We start from the raw sequence: 20,298 nt of genomic DNA on the forward strand, positions 1-20,298 counted from the left end.
CACAACCTGTTTGCACATTGCCTCTTGTACATTCCTGTGTATCTTAATATTTAAGACTACAGTATACTTTCATGCACATTTTATTTTCTATTCTATATTTAATTCTACAGTATACTTTTTTTAATGTTTTGTTCTTAGATTTTTATTGTTTGGTTTTATTTCATGCTTTCATGGCTATATTTATGTATATTTTCCTCTGTGTTGTATTCTTTAATAATTGCACTGTCCATGGAGTGGACCTGACTCACATTTCACTGCTGGTTATATATTCTCTATATAAATCGTGTATGTGACGATTAAAAATCTTGAATCTTGAATACTGATCTATAATTTCTTTCCCTATTGACTTGTGTTTCCCAAAATGCCTGATTAACATACCATTTGTCCTGGTGTCCTCTACAGAGGACATGCATGAAAATTATGCCCTGTTTCATAACAAAAAGTCATAATCCGATTTAGAACCCCATAACGTTTTTGTTTTTTTTAGATGTTTATTTACGACAAACAATTTTTAAAAAATATCCAGATTTAAACATTAATTGCAAAACATTATCATATTTCCCCTAAGAGTGCTAAATGTGTTCATTCTGTCAGTATCAGTTTGTTTAAAGACCAAGGAGAGGGAGTGTTTATGATCAAACGTTTGATATCCGTAAAAAGTCCTGAATGTGCTCTGTACAGGACATCCAAACTGTGGCATGTTTGGTTTTAGAGAAATTCACTAAAATATAATGTCCTTCATGTGCCTGGGTCCCAGGGGGTATATACAGGGCCGTGCTTAGGGGGGTGAGCAAGGACGGCCCTCAAATACAATCAAAAACAAAAAGAAAGAGTGATTTCAAAACATATGTCAAATAAATGTATTTTTAACTTGCATTTCTGGAATAATTTATATGGCACCCTTTGTAAATAAAATTCAAAATAAAGGGGTTAAATACAAAAACAAAACTTTAAAAATGAAATAAATATCCATTATATATTATTTAAAAAATAGTTAAGCAAAACATACAATGAAGGACTTTCTAATTTATTACATTTCTCTCTTATTAGAACTTTCTGTTTCATCCATTGACTGTCCTGTAAGCACCCTGCCTCGCCCCCTGCAATGACGTCTAAGTCACCTTATCCCCTGATTGGCCAGTCCACCCCATTAGATCCCGCCCACTGTGATTCCGTCATCCTCCCTCCTCAGCGCCGGGGGTTGGTTGAGAGTCCGCGCGGTGGAGAGCGAACAACAGACTGACAGGCAGCAGCGCGTCAAGGCGAAGATGGAGCAGCATACAAGCGCCGTGGACTTCAACATCTTGTTAGCTACTGACTCCTACAAGGTGAGCAGAGACCCACCGCCCGGCCCGGTGTGCTGTTGTGTACCGGTGAACCCGTGAGTGAAAGGAAATTGAGGGAAAGAGAACGATTAATGAAGGTGGATTCATCCTTCAGGCCGTTAACGGTTGAATCGGTGTCAGTCAGGTCGGTAGGCCGAGTGTGTGTGAGGAGAACCGACAGGTACATCTTCATCTCTCTTCCTCTGAGTAGAATATGTGCGTTTATGTCGGTAATAACGGATAACGAGGAGATAAGAGTGTGAATTACACCTAAAGGGCGGGAGGCGCGTGCCCTGAGGGGGGGGGTTCTCTTCAAAAGCAAAACTGAAAGCACTTGATTTCTCAGGAAATGAATGTAACGTTACTAATGACGGCGGTGCAACTAACCTACTAACTTACTAGCCCTAACCTATTAGTAATAGTCACGGTGAACGTGATTTCACCAAATACAACACCGGTTTCACTCCAGTTCAGATCTCGCTGAAATAATCCGGGTTCCAAATGCAGCAGATTTAGTGTTATTGTAGTGTAAGACAATGACATGTGTTGTATGAAATATTAAATATTTCCATATTGTCTGTACATTGTAATGTAAAGAATATGACATATAGTATGTCCTGTGTGTAGTGCATACATAAGGACATAGGTGTAGTCTATCACTTTTAATATAATAAAGCAAAATTAATAATTGTGAAAACCGAAATTAGGCTATAATAGATTTTTATGACTCCAAAACTAACCTATTTTCTATAAATATCTAAAATACAAAAATGACCTTAGAATAGTTTTCGATGCACTGTATTGTGTGTGTGTGTGTATATGTATATATATATTCCCTTCAGTAAGCTGCCTTGGTGTAATGTTGCTATATATATATATATATATATATATATATATATATATATATATATATATATATATATATATATATATATATATAGTTAAATTGCAAAACTAAATTGAAATTTAAAAACTTATAATCAGAAATAAAAACAGAAAACAGAAATAAAAGGTTAAATTCAGATTAATGAAATGTCTAGCAAATGGTATTTTGCAATGGAAGTAGGAATGTCCCTCATTGCGTCAGAGAGGAAAATCTGCTGACTGTTTTACATATAACATATCTGCTTAACAACTATATATGCGCAAACACACACACACACGCACAACTTGTATTTTATTGTAAGTTATTCATTATACTTAAAGTCCTATGTGATGTGACAAGATGCTGTATCATGAGCAAAAAAGTGATTATCATTCTGTAAAAAACGATAAAAGCAAGTATGTCATAACCATTGTATCTTTATTAAATCTTAAATTACCGAATGTATGCCGTTTTTACTTTGCCATGCTGAAGTTGCTGCTCAGGTCTTTGACTTTTCACCTCAACCCAGCGCTCTCTGTCCTTGGATTCAGAGTGGCGTCATTGACTGCTGTTGTGTCTGTTATGTTGTGGATATGGTCTCATCTATGTTTAATCAGTGTTTTCTTCCGTTAGTACAGCTAGAGGACGGGAGTGGATGCCTTTGTCTTTCATCCTCCCACCACGGATGTAATAGGATTCTCGTGTTTTGCATTGAGGCTGATGACACATTCATTTAGCCTTTTAAGGGATGCTTCATTACTTAAGGATCCTGCAGAGGTCATTGGAGGGTCAGAGATCACGTGTGGAAAATGGCTGGTTGTTCCTTATTTACGCAGTCAACTCTACACTCTATTTTCTGTGTCTTCTTGACAGTTTGTTGATTTTCTGACACTTGTTTTAGGAGTCTGTCCATGAGCTTTGCTTTTGACCTTGTGATGCTACTCTTGATGTTTAACGGTCGGCATTTACTCTCCATTCAAGGTTATGGCTCTGATAGAAACAGGGTGAAACTCTAGAAGCAAGTAGCATTTAGAACAAAAGGCGATGAGAAGGAAGTAAAGGTGACACCAGGAATGAGAAAGGGGTGATTAAGATCTAATGATCTAATGCTGTAAGTAATAATCTAAGTAATAGAGAGCATACAATTGTTCAGCAATCATATATAGTTCTCTGGAAACCTGAAGAATAAGTGTTCAGAGTTCAACAGCAACCATCCGCTCCCATGAAGCTTTGCAAATGATATAATGAATGGGTGGCACTTTCAAACGACGCTGTAAATAAAACAAACATAATCGGAGGAAAAAAAACAAGTTCTGTTTTTATACTTCAAAATTTAAGGTTTAATTCAATGTGTTGCTTGCCTTTTATTTGTAATTGCTTGTAAAAATTTACTATCAGTTTCTGAGTAAAAATTCGTCTCTTATGTCTACTGAAGCGTAAATGAATCTTATAAAGATAAAAAAAAAGAAAACTAAATTGAAATTTCACACTGTTTGCTGTTTGTATAGTTACAATTCTATATATGTAATCATAGTTTTGATTTGACTAATTCTTGAGTAGCTTATTTGCTCATAAATGAGTTTTGTACTTCCTCAAATAGTTTCACTTCACATAAAAGCTGTAATGTGGTTCATTTTAGAGCTCATGGTTCATGGCTTTATAAACCAATTTGGAGTAGACGTCACAGTTACGTCACTTGCATAGTGGTGGCAGAAAAACACTGGGAACAAATGGAGGGAAACGGGGTAAAATCTGTGGAATAAGAGAAAAAATTTATTGTTGTACCTTTGGATGTCAGAATCGGAATGCAAATATTTTTTTTTAATGCTGTCGTCAAAGATGCCATTTGTAGCTAAATGCAGACTTTTAAACAGACAGACTATGGATGAAACCTGCTATGATTATCCTATTTTAAAGCGTAAATTTGATTTAAACAATAGGTCTATATAATATTCATATAGGGGACATATTGTATTAGCCCTACAGTTGAAATACATGGATGAAATATTATTTAAACCAGTAACCTTTTACATAACATATTCTTATTTTATATCACAATTCTGACTTTTTTTCTTGCAAATACAAGTTTTTTCTCCTAGTTCTAACTTTATAACTTGATTCAACTCAACAATTGCGAGTTTGTCAATTCTGAGGGAAAAAAAAGCCAGAAGTGTGGGATTATAAACTAAAAAGAAAGAATGACGAGTTGATTTTCCTTACCAGAATTGTGAGATATAATCTCGGAATTTTAAGAAAAAACTGAGAATTTTGAAATATAAACTCAAAATAATTTTTTTTTTATTCTTTTATTCCATGGCTTTTATAGACTGCTACGTTAAAACTGTCATTTTCTGCCACCAGATAGGCTCTGCCCACAAAAAACGTCATCACTGTTTGCAAACACTGAAATTGGCCTATTGGGGAATCGTTTGAAATCCCAGTGGAGAAGATGAATAGGAAAGGTCCTTGACTGCATGTGCACGCTCTGCTGCATGTGTAATGTTGATTGACCAATCGATACGTGCATTAACTTTAGCATCAGAAAGGACATTCGCTGGGTTTGTGTTACCAGTTCCATCTGGTGTTGCTTCTTTCCCCCTTTATCCTCAATTGTCAACATCAAAATGGCATGCTTGGTGTGTCCAGGAGATTTTAGGTATAACTGACTTATTGGTCCGCTTAGGAACATCAGATCAGGTCAAAGCATCTGGATTGTTCAGTTTTATAACTTGTTTACAATGTTTCACTTTCATTTCAGTTTGCCACACCTTAAAATAGCTTCTTATACAGCCTCCGTGGCCTTGATCTGAAGCCTACTCTGGCATTTTCGTGTCCCTTATGCACGCACCCAGTTGTTGTGCATGCCTGGACCGCATGCAGCTGTTCACATGAACGGTCTATTCCAGAAGGGAGCAGGCCTCCAGACCCTAGCGGGACCTCCTCGACTGCTGCTTCACAAGGACTTCTGCCCTTTGATTGAGCCAAAGTGGGAAAAGCTGCCTGAAATTTGCTCTCGGAGTGCAGGGAGTAACCACAGTAGCTGTCAGGCAGGCATAATCATGAGGCAGTAACCTTTCCCAGGCTTGCCTGTACACAAGAGATCAGCCAAAAAGTGCCAGGGAAAGGTCAGCATGCACAAAATATCATAAGGGAGCTTAGTAGGTTGTCTGTTTGATATCTAGTGTAACTGTAGTCATGTTGTCAACATAGGATGTATTTATACCACAACTCTTTGAGGAGCAAGAGGGCAAACGGGATTTTTTTACTCTTTTTATATATATATATATATATATATATATATATATAAATATATATATATATATATATATATATATATATATATATATATATATATATATATAAAAAGGAAAAAAAGAAAAGTTGCTCGTGCAAAACTCACTATCACGATTCTAGAATCTTGTTGGTTGTTGCAAGGACGTTGCTAACAGACATTCAACAAATACATAGCCTAGTCTAAATAACTATAACCTTTTATTGCACATTGTAATTTGAGTGCACTCCATATTCACAAGCTCATAAGTGTGTGATTAGAAATAGTGCGGGTCTTTTTTCTGTTACTTTTAACTATTAAAGGTGAAGTATGCAGTTTCTGTGGTACTAGTGTCAGCTAGCGGAATTGCAAAAGTAAAACAAACAATCTTTGCATAAAACTCCTAACACTTTTATTATTATTCTTATCTTTACAGTATTTTACTATTTTATCTAGGGCTCGACAGTAAAGAGCTAACATGCACAGCAAGAAATAGTTTACCATAACTGTCGAGAAGAAACTCCACAAGTTTGGTGTCTCGATTGAAACCCAAACATTCCATCAGTCCTCCATCTTGTAAAAGCACCACCAATATTTACCCTTTTTTAACCCCGTTTTCTGTCTCTGTGTATTTTGCCAAGTGTAGTATACTTAAGTATATTTCAGTTTTTAACTCGGACGCTGGCATATGCGTACAGTTGAATGTGCAGCCTTTCAAAGAATACCCCATTTGATAGTGTGCACAAACACAAGCAGGTGACACATGCACTGTAGAAAGCTTCATCTTTTCCAGTGTCTGCTTTATTTTGTCCAGAATTTATGACCGATAAAAATCTTGAAATTTGTGTCATGTTCCCCTTACGCGGACCCTTGCGTATGTGTAAAAACCGAAATATTTTTTGGCCTTAAAGAGATACTTAAAAAAAAAAATTCTGTCATTAATTACTAACCTTCATGTTGTTCCAATATCCTAAGACTTTCATTCATCCTCTGAGCACAATTGGAGATATTTTAAATAAAATCTGAGAGGCTTCTGTCCCTCCATTGACAACCTAAGCAACTTTCACTTCGAAGGCCCAGAAAGGTAGTGAAAACATCACAGATGTAGTCTCTGTTACTCCAGTGGTTTAACGTTAATTATCTGAAGTGATGGGAATGCTTGTATGTTAACCCTACCCCACCACCCCCAAAATAACGACTATATCCAAAATTGTCTTCATTTCTGTTTCAATCTCCAACGCGCGATCACGAGAGCTTCTTCTCAGGTCCACTTTCATTTAAAATATTTTCAATTGTGTCCTGAGGATGAATGAAAGTGTTATGGTGAGTTCACACCAGACACAAATGAAGCGTTAAGCGCGAGTGATTTACATGTTAAGTCAATGCAAAGACGTGATAGACATCCTGTGGTGCGAATGAGGCGGCGCGAATGACGCAATTCACGCAAATTGAGAGGTTTCGGGTGTTTGACACACGTAACGCGTGAATCGCGGGAGTTGAAAAATCTGAACTTTGGTGAAAATTCGTGCCGCGTTAACCAATCAGGAGCTTGCTCTAGTAGTGACGTGATTACGACGTAGCGAGCTGAGGCAGAAATCCGAAACAACAATGGAGGACAAAATCATCGTCGCTGTATGTGGATAAAAGTATTTTCGTACTTTTATAGAAACAGGAATAAAAAGGGAATCTCTGCAGGGAATGAACCAGACTTTCTTTCTCCTCTCCTTCACTTTGGCCCTCCCTCTTCCCTCTTCCAAGCAAGATCCTTTTTATTCCTGCATGTGAATAGTTGTAAATGTTCTTTGTATATAGTTTATAATATTGATTTATTTTGTATCAATAAATGTTCTATACAATGACCAAAGGTTTTGGTTTGTTACTTTGTGCACTACATAGTAAATCATAATTTATATTTGTTACATAAAAATATTATTTCTATGTTAAGACTAGAATACTTACGGCAAACACTGCCTCCTTTCATTTTCATTTGAACATATTAATAGCTGCAGAAATGTAGTTCAGGGAAATGTGTAGGCCTATATAGCCTACATTACAATGAAACTAAATATTATATCAAACAGTATTTTTATTTTCATTTTAACATATTCATAGATTAATTGATTACAGACCAAAGATTACCTGTTAGATTTACCCAAAACAAATTATATTTTATGTTTAACATCTAAAGAGAAATCAGAGCCAGCAGTAAATGTCAGAAGGACTAGCTGATTCAAAACAGCTCTCGTCGGTAATCATGAGCACTGAGCTCCCGCTGATTGGGCGGAGCTGATCGTCTCCGAAATCAGCGAAACACATTTTTAAATAGGCGATGTCTTTATAAATAAACTGCATATTTGAGTTTTAAACAACTACATTTTCGCCTGAAATACTTTTAAAACTACATTTCATGACATGATAACAGGAATATTTTTAAAATGATCAGAATAAATGGTGGTTGAAATCACAATCCTGTGTGAACTCAACTGGCAGAAGCCCCTCCCATGATGCAAATATGCGTCTGTTGTGAAGTGAATTTCATGCACGAATGAAGCGAGTTTCACGCGCCAATGAAGCGAATATACTCAAAATGTTCAAGCGTCTAACTATGTGTGAATAGTGCACTTTATTCGCGCAAGTCGCGTCTGGTGTGAACCCACAGTTAGGGTATTGGAACAACATGAGAGTGAGTGATTAATGACAGAATTTACATTTTTGGGTTTACTATCCCTTTAACGGATCAGCTGGCTAAACACCCCCTGGCTCAGCCTGCTACACTAGCCACACCCCAGACTCTCACTATTGGTTGAGCTGGAATGATTGACGGATCTGAGCAGGGCCACTCTAAATATTTTGATGGTTCCAGAGAGGCTGAATGTTTACACTTTTGGCAGAGATAAAGCAGTGAATAGCATACTTCTAGTAGAAAACAAACAATAAACTGCCTTAAGAGAATTTTACAAACTACGTGTTAATGCTTAGTACTTAAGGTCAGCATGAACAATAATAGTGATGTCTACCTAATAATGTGTAATATGTTGCTGATAGTTTTGAATGGTTGGCAGATCAACTAGATCAGACCCAGTAACTGTGAATTACAGGAAACTGTTTTGACAAAGATGCACCTAGGCTTGTTGACAGCCATTACCATATTTGCAATGTTAACACAGCCGTGCCAGAGGATGTTGTGTTGTTGTTGTCGTGTGGATCTTTCTGTTTATAAATCATAACATGTTGTAATTTCTTTCTTGCAGGTCACACATTACAAACAGTACCCACCCAACACCAGCAAGATGTACTCTTACTTTGAGTGCCGCGAGAAGAAGACAGATCCTACCAAGCTCAGAAAAGTCAAATACGACAAAACGGTCTTCTATGGGCTTCAGTACATTCTCCACAGATATTTAAAAGGTATGTTGGATGCGGCTGTCAGCGTTAATTTGAGTTGCAAGTGGAAAACCCAGCCTTGCTGGTAATTTTGATTTGTGTTCACGAAAAATAATAACATTGTTTGTTCCAACAGGAAAAAAATTACTTTCTCGTGATGGAGCCAGTGTTAAATGACCAAACTTGATGGTAGAGTTCTAGGCTAAGAAAATAGCAGTTTGAGTTTAAGACGTGTGACTAGAAGTTAGTGTTGGGCGATATGGTCATTCTTCAAATCGTCATATCGTCAGCCAGTGAGATCGATGATACATGATATTATTGCGCATGGGTGGAGCAAGAGAGAGACTCTTTGTTCTTGTCATAGCATAACTATTTGGTGTTTTAAATCGTGCAGTTGCGCGAGAGAGAGCCTATGTAATCACCAATAATCTAAAAAATATACTTTCAAACATACTAATAAACTAATGTTAAATATAAAAACACTGTATTTAAAACAGCTAGTTCATATATAGTCGGATGCAACTGTCATACCACGCGTCCTGTGACAAATTTGCTGCATATGCGCACGGAAGTTATCAGTCTAAATGTTCTGCAAAATCAGTCAACGGTGAAAATCAATAGTAGATTTCATTTAAAGTCCAACAGTTTAGCACTAATATTGGACATAAATATTGGATTCAAAACAGGTAAGTTCATATATTTGGAGTAAAGTTCAATTGAACTGATGCATCAGTCATACAGCGGTCCGGACCGTGCGCCCCATGACGAGCCCGATGCACCGCCACAGAAACAAGAATGAGATGCATTCTAACATGTGGCATTAAACTCAGTTAGTGAGGGCTAGTTTAAAATATTGCACATATATAGGCCATTCAGATTACTTGTTAAAGTGCAATGAAATACCTTATATCTGCAGACGATGTACATCTGTTTGTGGATGGAGACTTCACCGGCTACAGGCTCCAATCCTCATTTGCGCACGCGTGTGTGTGTGTGTGTGTGTGTGTGTGTATGTGAAATGCGGTGCTGAGGTGAAATAGATGGGCAGTTTGATAGCCCAATTATAATAGGCCGCCTAATAAAAATAAAAATAATAATAATTATTATTATTATAATTTAATACATTAATAGTAGAATGAGCCTAATATCATCTTGACTATCGACAGAGACATCTGCTATCATCGATATCTCTGACTATCAGCGATACACAATACTATCGTCTATCGGCACAACCCTACTATCGGTCTGGTTTGAGGTTGTCATTCTCGCATGCCACTCAAATGTGCCACATTTATAAAGGAATTTAGTCTATTTTTACATTGAAAAGGATTTCATGGTGCGATTGGGTGAAGGCTTTAGAAATCATGTGATAGGATGAGTCAAACAATTGAACATCTGCTCTTTCATCCACAAAAGGTCACAGATTCATGTATTTTTGGTAGACTAATAAATACCAGAGTTGCACTGCTTCTGTTTCTGTTGTTGTCTCCAGTTGTTTATGCTTGAATTTTACTACTATTTCCTAAATAAGCACAGCTTTCCTTAGGTACTATAAATCTAGTTCCCATCTGTAAGTCACAGTATCTGCTAAATTAATACATTAAAATGTAAAAAAAAAAAAAAAAAAAAAAAATACAAGATCTGCAGTTTTATTTTTGAGGATACTGTGCCTTTAAGACAGTTAGTTACGTCTTTGTAATGTACTTGTGTGAGAAAGCTGCACTGTGCGCAGGGAAGAGTCCCTTAATGCAATAAAGCAAGGATGTAGGAAAATGTGCAATTACACACAAACAGGGACACACACCACCCACCCTCTTCTGCTTTGTCTTTTTATTCCTGAATTGTTCATCTACTTCTCGTCTCACAGTTGTACCATCTCTTTTTTCTGCTCACAGGACAGGTCGTCACACAAGAGAAGATTCAGGAAGCAAAAGAGGTGTACCGGGAACACTTTCAGGATGACGTGTTCAATGAAAAAGGATGGAATTACATTTTGGAGGTACGCTGAAGCTCACCTCTGTGACATTTCTGTCTGTGCCGAATGTTTTAAGGGATCATTCATCAGAGATGTTCAGTCACGTCTCTTATGTTACATCACTGCAGAAATACAACGGTCACCTGCCCATCGAGATCAAGGCTGTGTCGGAGGGAAGCGTTATCCCGCGTGGGAATGTGCTGTTCACTGTAGAAAACACAGATCCGGAGTGCTACTGGCTCACTAACTGGGTAGAGGTGAGGCATGACCCTAAACTTAAACACTTGTCTAAAGCGACTCACTGTACATTCTAAGTTTACATTTTGTCAGTATGTGTTTAATTCCCAAAGGAACACATATACATGGCGTTGATCGCTACCAGTTAGGATTGATCAGTGCCAATATGAAGGAGTTTAGGTCCATTTGACTGATCTGCACTGCTATAGAACACTGTCTCTACATTTTATTTTCATTGATTAATGTGATTTTATAGCTTGCAAGCCTGAACATTCGGATTTTTGTGACGTATTGAACATTGTTGTTGAGTTCTACTGATTTAGAAAACATCAAGGTAGTATTATCTATCCATAGATGGATAACATGGCTTAAAATGTGCCTTAAATTGTAAGAATGACTTGTGAGAGTCTAGGAAAAATTTAAAACTATTCAGAAATCAGTTTTACACTACATGGCATTGTTTTCCAGCAAAAGTGTGTTTTAAGGGTTTAATTAAATTTAGAAAATCAAGAATTATGTCTATTCTGATGAATTCAATAATAATAATATTCATTGCTAATAACATTTTTAAAATAATATTTTTTTCCTAAATTATGTGTTTTCTGTTTAAATATTTAAATATTGAATTTCATTTATATTTCTGGATTCAATTTGAGGGGTTTAATTAAATTTGAATGATCAAAAATCATGTCTAGTTACTAATTATTATATTAATTATTACTGATGGTAGTATGAAAGTTAAATTTTTTCACAAATTCAGTGTTGTCTGTTTTAATTTTCTTGTTTTTTAATTTCCCTTTTGATAGTTTTGATTGCTTCTATTGTCCTCATTTATAAGTTGCTTTTGATAAAAGCATCTGCTAAAAGACTAAATGTAAATTGCATTACCATTTTAACTATTTTGTAGATGCAGATCCAGAGAGGAATCTGTGTCCCGTATATTAGCCACGGGACACAGATTTCATGAATCACTAGTGGAGTAAACAGTAAGGTGCCCGTTTTGGCAGCACAATCCTCATTTGGGTCATAATTCAGAGGAATTGTATATAATTGGGCTTGCAGTTTACATTTTTCTCTGTAATGAATGACTACAGTGTTTTCCAAATTTTCCATATGACGGATCGGACCGTTTCTGTCAACCTTACTGTGACAGAACGTGCAAAAAGTGACATGTCATGCCACACGGCTCCCTCATTAGTATTTAGTGTCAAACCTGCTGAATCATGCTGACAGTCTGACATCCAGCCCCATTATACAGTCAAGGGAACATTCGCCAGTTTTTCTTTTACTCTCTGCATTTTGAGTATAGTATTTGTATAGTCAAATCAGCTTTATTTGAGTGTTTTTGCATATGAATTAGAGGGCTTTGAATGTATGGCAAATATGTTGTCATGCTTAGCTGGTCAATTTAGACTGTGTGTGTGTGTGTTTGTATGCCCTTGGCTCTCAGTACACACTGTCTGCACATATCTATTCTCCAGTGAAGGCAAACACATGTCTACTTCCTTTATGATGACCATGAGAAGGCACTGATGCTTACGAATCGCTGAACTCTTTCAAAACTTTTCAGACACGACATTTTATTGAGAATTAAAGTATTTATTATCTCTCTTAAACCTCCATCCTTTGTGTTGTGAGGGTGGAGTGAAGCTCTTATTTGTGATAGTCAGATGCTGGCACATTGCATTATAGTTTGCCTTTACAGGCATGTAAACAAGTGACCCTGGCAGTTTGAAGATAATCTCTGATGGCAGGATGCACATCTGAGCACAAAGACAGATTTTGGGCTGCGTTGATCCATGACTCAGACTTAATGACTTTAAGTATAAAGTTAACCTGCTGAAGATGCTGAAAACCTTCAGATCAATGTGAGAAAGCTGTTTGAATCACATTGCGGTCATCAGTCAGATAAATTTGCAGTAGCTTGCAGATGAATCATTTCAAGTCAATGTTTGTCAGTCTAGCTTCTTAATTCATGCCAAATTTCAAGTGCCAAATATGAGTAAAAATGGTCACCAACAACTATAAAAATCAAAAAGGCTGTGTTTTAATTATATGAGTATATATTCTGATGTGCTGCTGTGTCTTGGGTCACTTGTAACGTGCATTTGAAAATTCAGCGTGCCAAATATTTTTCCAGATTTGTAATGAGAAACGTTTATAAATCTGTTCCCCAACAAAAGATAAACTTTAAGGACACCCTGTGGTTTTCCACCAAAATAAAAGCTCCATGGTTTAACATTTGACAGTAAAGAAATTAGGACGGCCATAAATAATTTATTGTAATCTAAATAACAAAATAACATTTATTATTTTTATTACTAATTTGTTATGAAGTACTCATTATTTATTATGTAATTTTAATAATTTATTGTAATTTATATATCTAAATTGTGTAATTATTATTAATGTAATAATTATTACTATTATAATACATTAATATAGTTATTATTGTTATCATTACTAATTTAATTAATTAATTAATGTTATAATCTTATTAGGTTTCATCAGTGCATTTTCTTTCTCTCAAATTACTTTATTTTTGATTGACAATTTTATTAGGTTATTTGAGCTCTTGACTAATGTTATCTGGTAGCCAAATAGCTATTTAGGCATTGTTTTTAGAAATTGGAGACTTAATGGGCACTTTTCATGATCCAATCAGTTCCTAATGGACAAAATCAAATCCCAGCCATGTTTTGGCATGGTTTGGTGCAAAAAAAACTGATAATTAGAAAGAAGTGTTTGAATTTGATTGAATAATGTAAAAGAATGTCAAGTAATATGAGTTGAGTTGAGTTGATTTGATTGGGTGTGTTTGGTGTTCTTGTGCCCAAAGAGCGCCAGATCTTAGCAGGGTATATGTGCAGTATGATAATATTGACTAGACCGGCTGGTCTTCAGCAAAGCATTTCTGCCTGGCGTCCCCTTGTTTGAGTCCAGCAAGCCCTCTGTGCAGTCGCTGTGTTGACTCTGTGACACATTCCCGAAGCACTCAGGTTGCATCAAGATTTAGGTTGTTTTTGGATTCAGGTTCCAGCTGACTACACTTTTGTTTTTGAGTTCAGAGAAATTTGCCACCTACAGATGTGACGATACAGGATTAGGTATTAGAACTCACAGGAAGTGTTGCAAAACAACACGTTTCTGATAGGTTAATATGTTAATAGGAAACTGTTAATGATGGAAATTTGTCTTCTCAACAGACTATCCTGGTTCAGACGTGGTATCCCATCACCGTTGCGACAAACTCAAGAGAACAGAAGAAGATTCTGGCCAAATATCTCATGGAAACGTCAGGAAGCCTGGAAGGACTGGAATATAAACTGCACGACTTCGGCTACAGAGGGGTTTCATCCCAAGAGGTGACATTTATGTGTTTCTACACTAGTGCTAAAAGCTCAGAGAGACTATTTACTGTTAACCAAACCCAACAAATCTGATTTAAGTACGTGCTTGGGATGTCTAAGATGAGGCTCTATCCAAGTCAGAAATGTCTCCTTACTTACAGTCATACTATTCAAATTATAAATAACAAGCATTTTATACATACGGTACACATCCTCCACCCTTTAATTTTCTCTTGATGGTTTCGTTTCTGCACTAGCTGTGCATTTTACTTATGTTTCCGTTTCAGACGGCTGGTATTGGTGCATCTGCACACTTGGTAAACTTCAAAGGAACAGACACCGTGGCCGGGATCTGTGTAATCAAGAAGTACTATGGCACCAAAGACCCGGTTCCTGGTTTCTCAGTACCAGCTGCAGAACACAGGTGGAACAACTTGGAGCTAAGAGCTTGATGATAGTAAATCGCATAGCTTAAACGAACAGATCACTTAGAAGCAATGTGAACTTGCCTGGAGGGTTTCCTTTTACTGTCATAAGTTGGTGCCGCATCATCACTCTTCTCATTCCCTGCCCTGTACCAGGAGCTGACAGCACCGTGTTACATAATTACCAAAGACCAGTGTTTCTTCACACTTGTAGTGCAAGTTTTAATGTAGTAAAAGGAAACAGGAATTTTGCAGTAGTTTCAGTAGTGCTTTTGAAATTTAGTCGTTCTGACATACAGTATGTTTTGTACAATGCTGCCACCTAGTGGTAGATATCATAACTTGAAACCATTCAAGTTTGTGCTATTTAATGAAATACATTTTATGTATATACCATTTTAATTAAAATAGTTTTATTTTAATCTTTAATGCTAACACACAAGTGACTTGCCAGAAAATTGCCAGAAAACTTAATTTTTGCATTGCTAAGAACATGCATTGCTAAGAACTTCATTTGGACAACTTTAAAGATGATTTTCTCAGTATGTTGATATTTTTTGCACCCTCAGATTCCAGATTTTCAAATAGTTGTGTCTCGGCCAAATATTGTCCGATCCTAATAAACCATACATCAATGCAAAGCTTATTTATTCACCTTTCGGATGATGTATACAAATCAGTTTTGAAAAATTTACTCTTAAGACTGATTTTGTGGTCCAGGGTCACATATATGTTAACATATATATATTTTATGTATTTTTTATTAAATTTTTTTTTTAATATGTAAATTTTTTCATGTTTGTAGATAAGTGAGTTGTTGGAAAAAAAATACATATTAATAACAATAGTATCAATAATTAATAATTTATAATAGTTTTTATTACATGTTAAAATTATGTTGTTAAATGTTAATAACTAAAGTTATTTTTTATATCTAAATTCTGTAATGCTAACATAAGTTAATTGCTGGAAAAACTAATAGAACAGTGTCACAATAATAATAATAATTGAGTTTTGTCTTAAATAATTGAGCTTTTCTGTCTTGATGTTGCCTGGTCTCACTGACTGTGTCTTTGTGTTGCAGCACAATCACTGCCTGGGGAAAGGACCATGAGAAGGATGCTTTTGAACACATCATCAAGCAGTTCCCTTCTGTCCCCGTGTCAATCGTCAGCGACAGCTATGACATCTACAACGCCTGTGAGAAGATCTGGGGTGAGGACCTGAGGGGTCTGATCGAGATGAGGAGCGCAGACGCCCCGCTGGTGGTCCGACCGGATTCAGGAAACCCTCTAGACACAGTGCTAAAGGTAGGCATTGTTGCATCAAACGTCATATCAACTGTGGCTGGCAGTTGATTAATTATGCCTTAATTTTATATTAATTTTTTTCTGATTTCATCTCAAATGTTTACTTTGTTTCAAAGTATATGTCTAGTGTGATACATAGCATGTTCACTAAGTCTACTATTTCTTATTTTCCAGGTTCTAGAAATTTTAGGAAAGAAATTTCATCCAGTTGAGAACTCTAAAGGCTATAAGGTGCTTCCACCCTACATCAGAGTCATTCAGGGTGACGGTGTGGACATCAATACTTTACAGGAGGTGTGTATGTTGTCCAGCTCACAACAGAACCATGACTGTACGGTATATGAGCTCTTGGTGAGTTTAAACTCATCCTGTACATGTTTTATTGTGTTCTGTAGATTGTGGAGGGCATGAAAGAGCACAGATGGAGCATTGAGAACATCGCGTTTGGCTCAGGAGGAGCTTTACTGCAGAAACTGACCCGAGATCTGCTCAACTGCTCTTTTAAGTGCAGTTATGTGGTGACGAACGGACTGGGCGTAAGTGTAGACTAATGGGAGATTTAGCAGTACCATTTGCTGACTCTAGTGTCAATGCAGTTACAGGCTTCATCTTTATGTGCATATGGTATATGGAGTAAATTTGCATAAAGAAAATGAAGTTATTTTTAGAACAATTATGATTATTTTTAATGATATTTAGACGCATTTTAACACAAATTCTCATGACCATGCTGTGTCCAGATGTTGCAATTTTATTTTTACTATAATTCTTGTATCTCAATGGTGATTATCATAAAACGTTCAAATTTTTAACACTGAAAATGTATAATGTTGATACCGTAATGCAGTATTTTTGAATATAGCATAAATTAAAGTAGAGTACAGCACACATGATGTATAAATACCATATATATACAGCAATATTGAGAAATTTTTTTTTTTATTAATATGATGTTATTCATTTCAGGTAAACGTCTTCAAAGACCCTGTTGCAGACCCCAACAAAAGGTCAAAGAAGGGTCGGCTTTCTCTTCACAGGACGCCAAGTGGAGATTTCGTTACTCTGGAAGAGGGGAAGGGTGATCTGGAGGAATACGGAGAGGTACATGACTAAAAATGAATGCATTTGACTTCATACTAATGAGAAGAAGAATATTTATTCACTCCCAAGTCCTAATCTAGTTTGATCATGAAAGTTTTAAATATCTTAAATGGTATAACAAAGGTCTTAACTATCATTTTAAGAGGTCTTAAATTTGGAGGAAGAAAAACTGGAATTGCGATAAGGCCTAATGTGATTATTCAATTAAATATTCTGCCGTTTCAGAGCAGTTCGCAACCAATGAATTATATGCATTTATGCCAAACGACTGCTTATGATTTACTGTTGATAAATTATTAAAATGTTATATTGCAATATGTTATAGATGGGTGCATATTTTATCTCCCTCATTTGAACGAGCAGCTGCAAGTAGTAGTCCCAGAGTAGTTTGGGCTTGTTTATAATTTAAGTATAAAATATATAATAAACTGTATCTGACATTTAATTTGACATAAATTCTTGATGCTTCTTTAAAATAACATTTAACACATTTGATGCTTAGATGCTGTTTATTGCCTTTCATTAAACACATCATTTTAGCAAAATCCAATATTGGTCGATCTATAATTCTTACATATGTATATATTAGTTTCAATACACATGCATATATTTAATAAAACATGTCGTATGTGTTTTAAACTTGCTTTTACCCTGTTTTGCGATCGAATGCATACTTGATTAATTAATTAAAAAAATATATTTTGAGATTGTTAGACATGTTGTATTAATTTTGTTTGATTTTAAAATCCTGATAATTGCATATGGTCATCTTCGACTGTTTCCTCTTGTCCCCTCACAGGACTTGCTGCACACTGTGTTCAGGAACGGGAAGATTGTAAAGACGTACACCTTCGATGAGGTCAGAGACAATGCCAAGCTGAAGGAGAGCGAATTGAAGGATCTGCTGCTCTGAGTGTGTTTCCCATCAGCCCTCTCTCCGTCCACACCCACCTGAGAGAACCTGCGTCCCGACAGACGCGAGGACACACAGTTACCCCAACGTTCAGTGTACAGAGCTGTTCTATGTTTCTGTCTACTGACTCCGCTACGCTTCAGTGTCTCTTTCTAACAGCAGATGAGAGCAGTTATCATGCTATTTAAATCATTTAACTGTGTATTTGACCAAGTGTGCTATTGATCACACGTCTTTGCAGGAATGGAGACGTTTATGTGTGCGTATACCGCGAGAAGATTTCGCTTTGCTTGACTGTAGGACTGAAAGGTAATCGTTCTGTGTTTTTGTTGAATGTGAATGTTGTGTGTAGGGTTTATCACTTTATCAAAGGATTGATCTATTCCTTTATGCAAAGGAGACGGCTGAACTAGAGGGATACTTTCGTTGGCCTTGTGATTATTTTATGTTATTTCTGGTTTTATTTGAATAATGAAACCTAAGAGAGCATGTTTAGGTCACATTTCACCCTAAAAACAAAAAGACAAAAAAGAGAAACTTTATTTTGCATAAAGAAATTAGCATTTTTGCATAATTTCCATGATATTTAAGCATATTTTACCACCAATTCCCATTACTATACTGTGTCCAGATGTTTTAATTTTATTTTTACTGTAATTATTGACATTCTCAATGGAGATTCTCATCAGTCATTCTCTGAAAATGTTACATTTTGTTGCTGTAATTTTTTTAATTTCCATAAGTTTTTTTTTTAATTATTTTTAAAAATCTAAATCAGCATAAATTAAAGGCTGTACAGTACACATGCTGTGTAAATACTGAATATATATATATATATATATATATATATATATATATATATAAACAGTTGCATTATAGTAATAATAGGAATTTATGGGCTTTATTTCATGAAAAATAGTGTCACAATGTAAGCCGTCTTAATGGTCCTAAAAGTAGGATTTGTTTTCTTTATGTAAAATATAATTTCTTTTGGTATTTGAGGTGAAATATGATCTGGACGTGTTCTTGACAGGATTCATCCAAATATAATAGACCCTTTCCTTTCTGCGGAGAACATTATCCTGTTTTTCCAACATGTTAAATGAATGCTACGTAATGATATACAATGTAAACCTGACCTATTTAAGTCAACAAATTTTTTTTTTTTTCTTTATTACTCACTACAGATCTTTATTTGAAAACACCAGTTTTATTATACAGCGGGAATCATTTTAGAAGAGCTTGGTTTTACTGTTTTCTATACTTAGTATTTCAAATTCCAGAATCATTATTTTTATGACAGACGTAAATCGCGCCAGTTACCGTAGTAAATAAACACAGTCAGAATAATGTGGCCAAACTGCCTCCTCTCTTGTATATATATCGGCGTGTGTGTTTGTTTTGAGAGAGCTGGCTTCTTATTTGTCCAAATAGAGATCTGTTCTTATTTTTGTCTAATGCCCATTTTGTACCAACAGAAAATTCATGTATCCGTAACATTCTGTGGAAGACTGATATCGCTCAGTCAGTCTCTGGCACGTCTGTTGATATGCATGTGTGTGTGTGTGTGTGTGTGTGTGTGTGTGTGTGTACATGTTTGATTGACAATACTTATAATTTCATTGATGTTTTTATGTATATGTTGGGTCTCCCTTTTTCTTTCAACCTCTTGGGATATTTTAAAACTTAACATGACCGATGCCATTTTGACAGAATATTAAAACAACGACAACAGTCCATCCTTTTTGCTGAAATGTTGTTATTATTATTATTTCTTTTCCTTTTTTATGGAATAGCGAATAAGACGAAACCATTCCCTTTTATAGCTGCTGTAAGGACAGTAAACTGTTTCTCAATGCACTAGCCTTCAAACTAGTAATGAAATCACTTCATTTTGATGACGAATTTAAAACTGTGTTAAGGAAAATTCGTGTGAAAGTTTAAATAAAAAGCAATATCATACCGATTCGGGTTGGGGTTTTATTTCTCTGGATGCAGTGGTCAACACATGATCATTTGTTTTAGAAAAAAAGCTTTTACTGGTCTGTTTGGTAGCAGCCCATCATCACAAAATGTACATACAGTAAACTACAAGCATTATGAACTGATCGATTTTGTTTAGTTGCGGTTTGTCTGTAGATA

General features: G+C 35.9%; 1 protein-coding gene across 1 annotated transcript; it reads left to right on the forward strand.

Moving 5' to 3' along the window:
* Positions 1-1,174: 1,174 nt before the first annotated feature.
* nampt1 (nicotinamide phosphoribosyltransferase 1) lies at positions 1,175-20,122 on the forward strand. The gene is made up of 11 exons (XM_042738300.1): positions 1,175-1,328; positions 8,713-8,869; positions 10,741-10,844; positions 10,949-11,077; positions 14,264-14,422; positions 14,695-14,831; positions 15,917-16,142; positions 16,317-16,436; positions 16,538-16,678; positions 17,109-17,243; positions 18,043-20,122. The coding sequence occupies exons 1-11, from the start codon at positions 1,269-1,271 to the stop codon at positions 18,154-18,156; spliced, it is 1,482 nt and encodes a 493-aa protein (XP_042594234.1). The 5' UTR covers positions 1,175-1,268; the 3' UTR covers positions 18,157-20,122.
* The last annotated feature ends 176 nt before the right edge of the window (positions 20,123-20,298 follow it).

This window comes from Cyprinus carpio, chromosome A4, assembly GCF_018340385.1.
Source record: "Cyprinus carpio isolate SPL01 chromosome A4, ASM1834038v1, whole genome shotgun sequence".
In the NCBI taxonomy this organism is placed as follows: Eukaryota; Metazoa; Chordata; class Actinopteri; order Cypriniformes; family Cyprinidae; genus Cyprinus; species Cyprinus carpio.

What these genes read in the sequence shown, in the direction of transcription:
- nampt1 (XM_042738300.1), top strand. Translation starts at nt 1,269, where the DNA reads ATGGAGCAGCATACAAGCGCCGTGGACTTCAACATCTTGTTAGCTACT. An exon ending in TCTCCACAGATATTTAAAAG is followed by an intron (nt 8,870 to 10,740) that starts GTATGTTGGATG and finishes TTCTGCTCACAG; the next exon opens with GACAGGTCGTCACACAAGAG. An exon ending in ATCTGGAGGAATACGGAGAG is followed by an intron (nt 17,244 to 18,042) that starts GTACATGACTAA and finishes GTCCCCTCACAG; the next exon opens with GACTTGCTGCACACTGTGTT.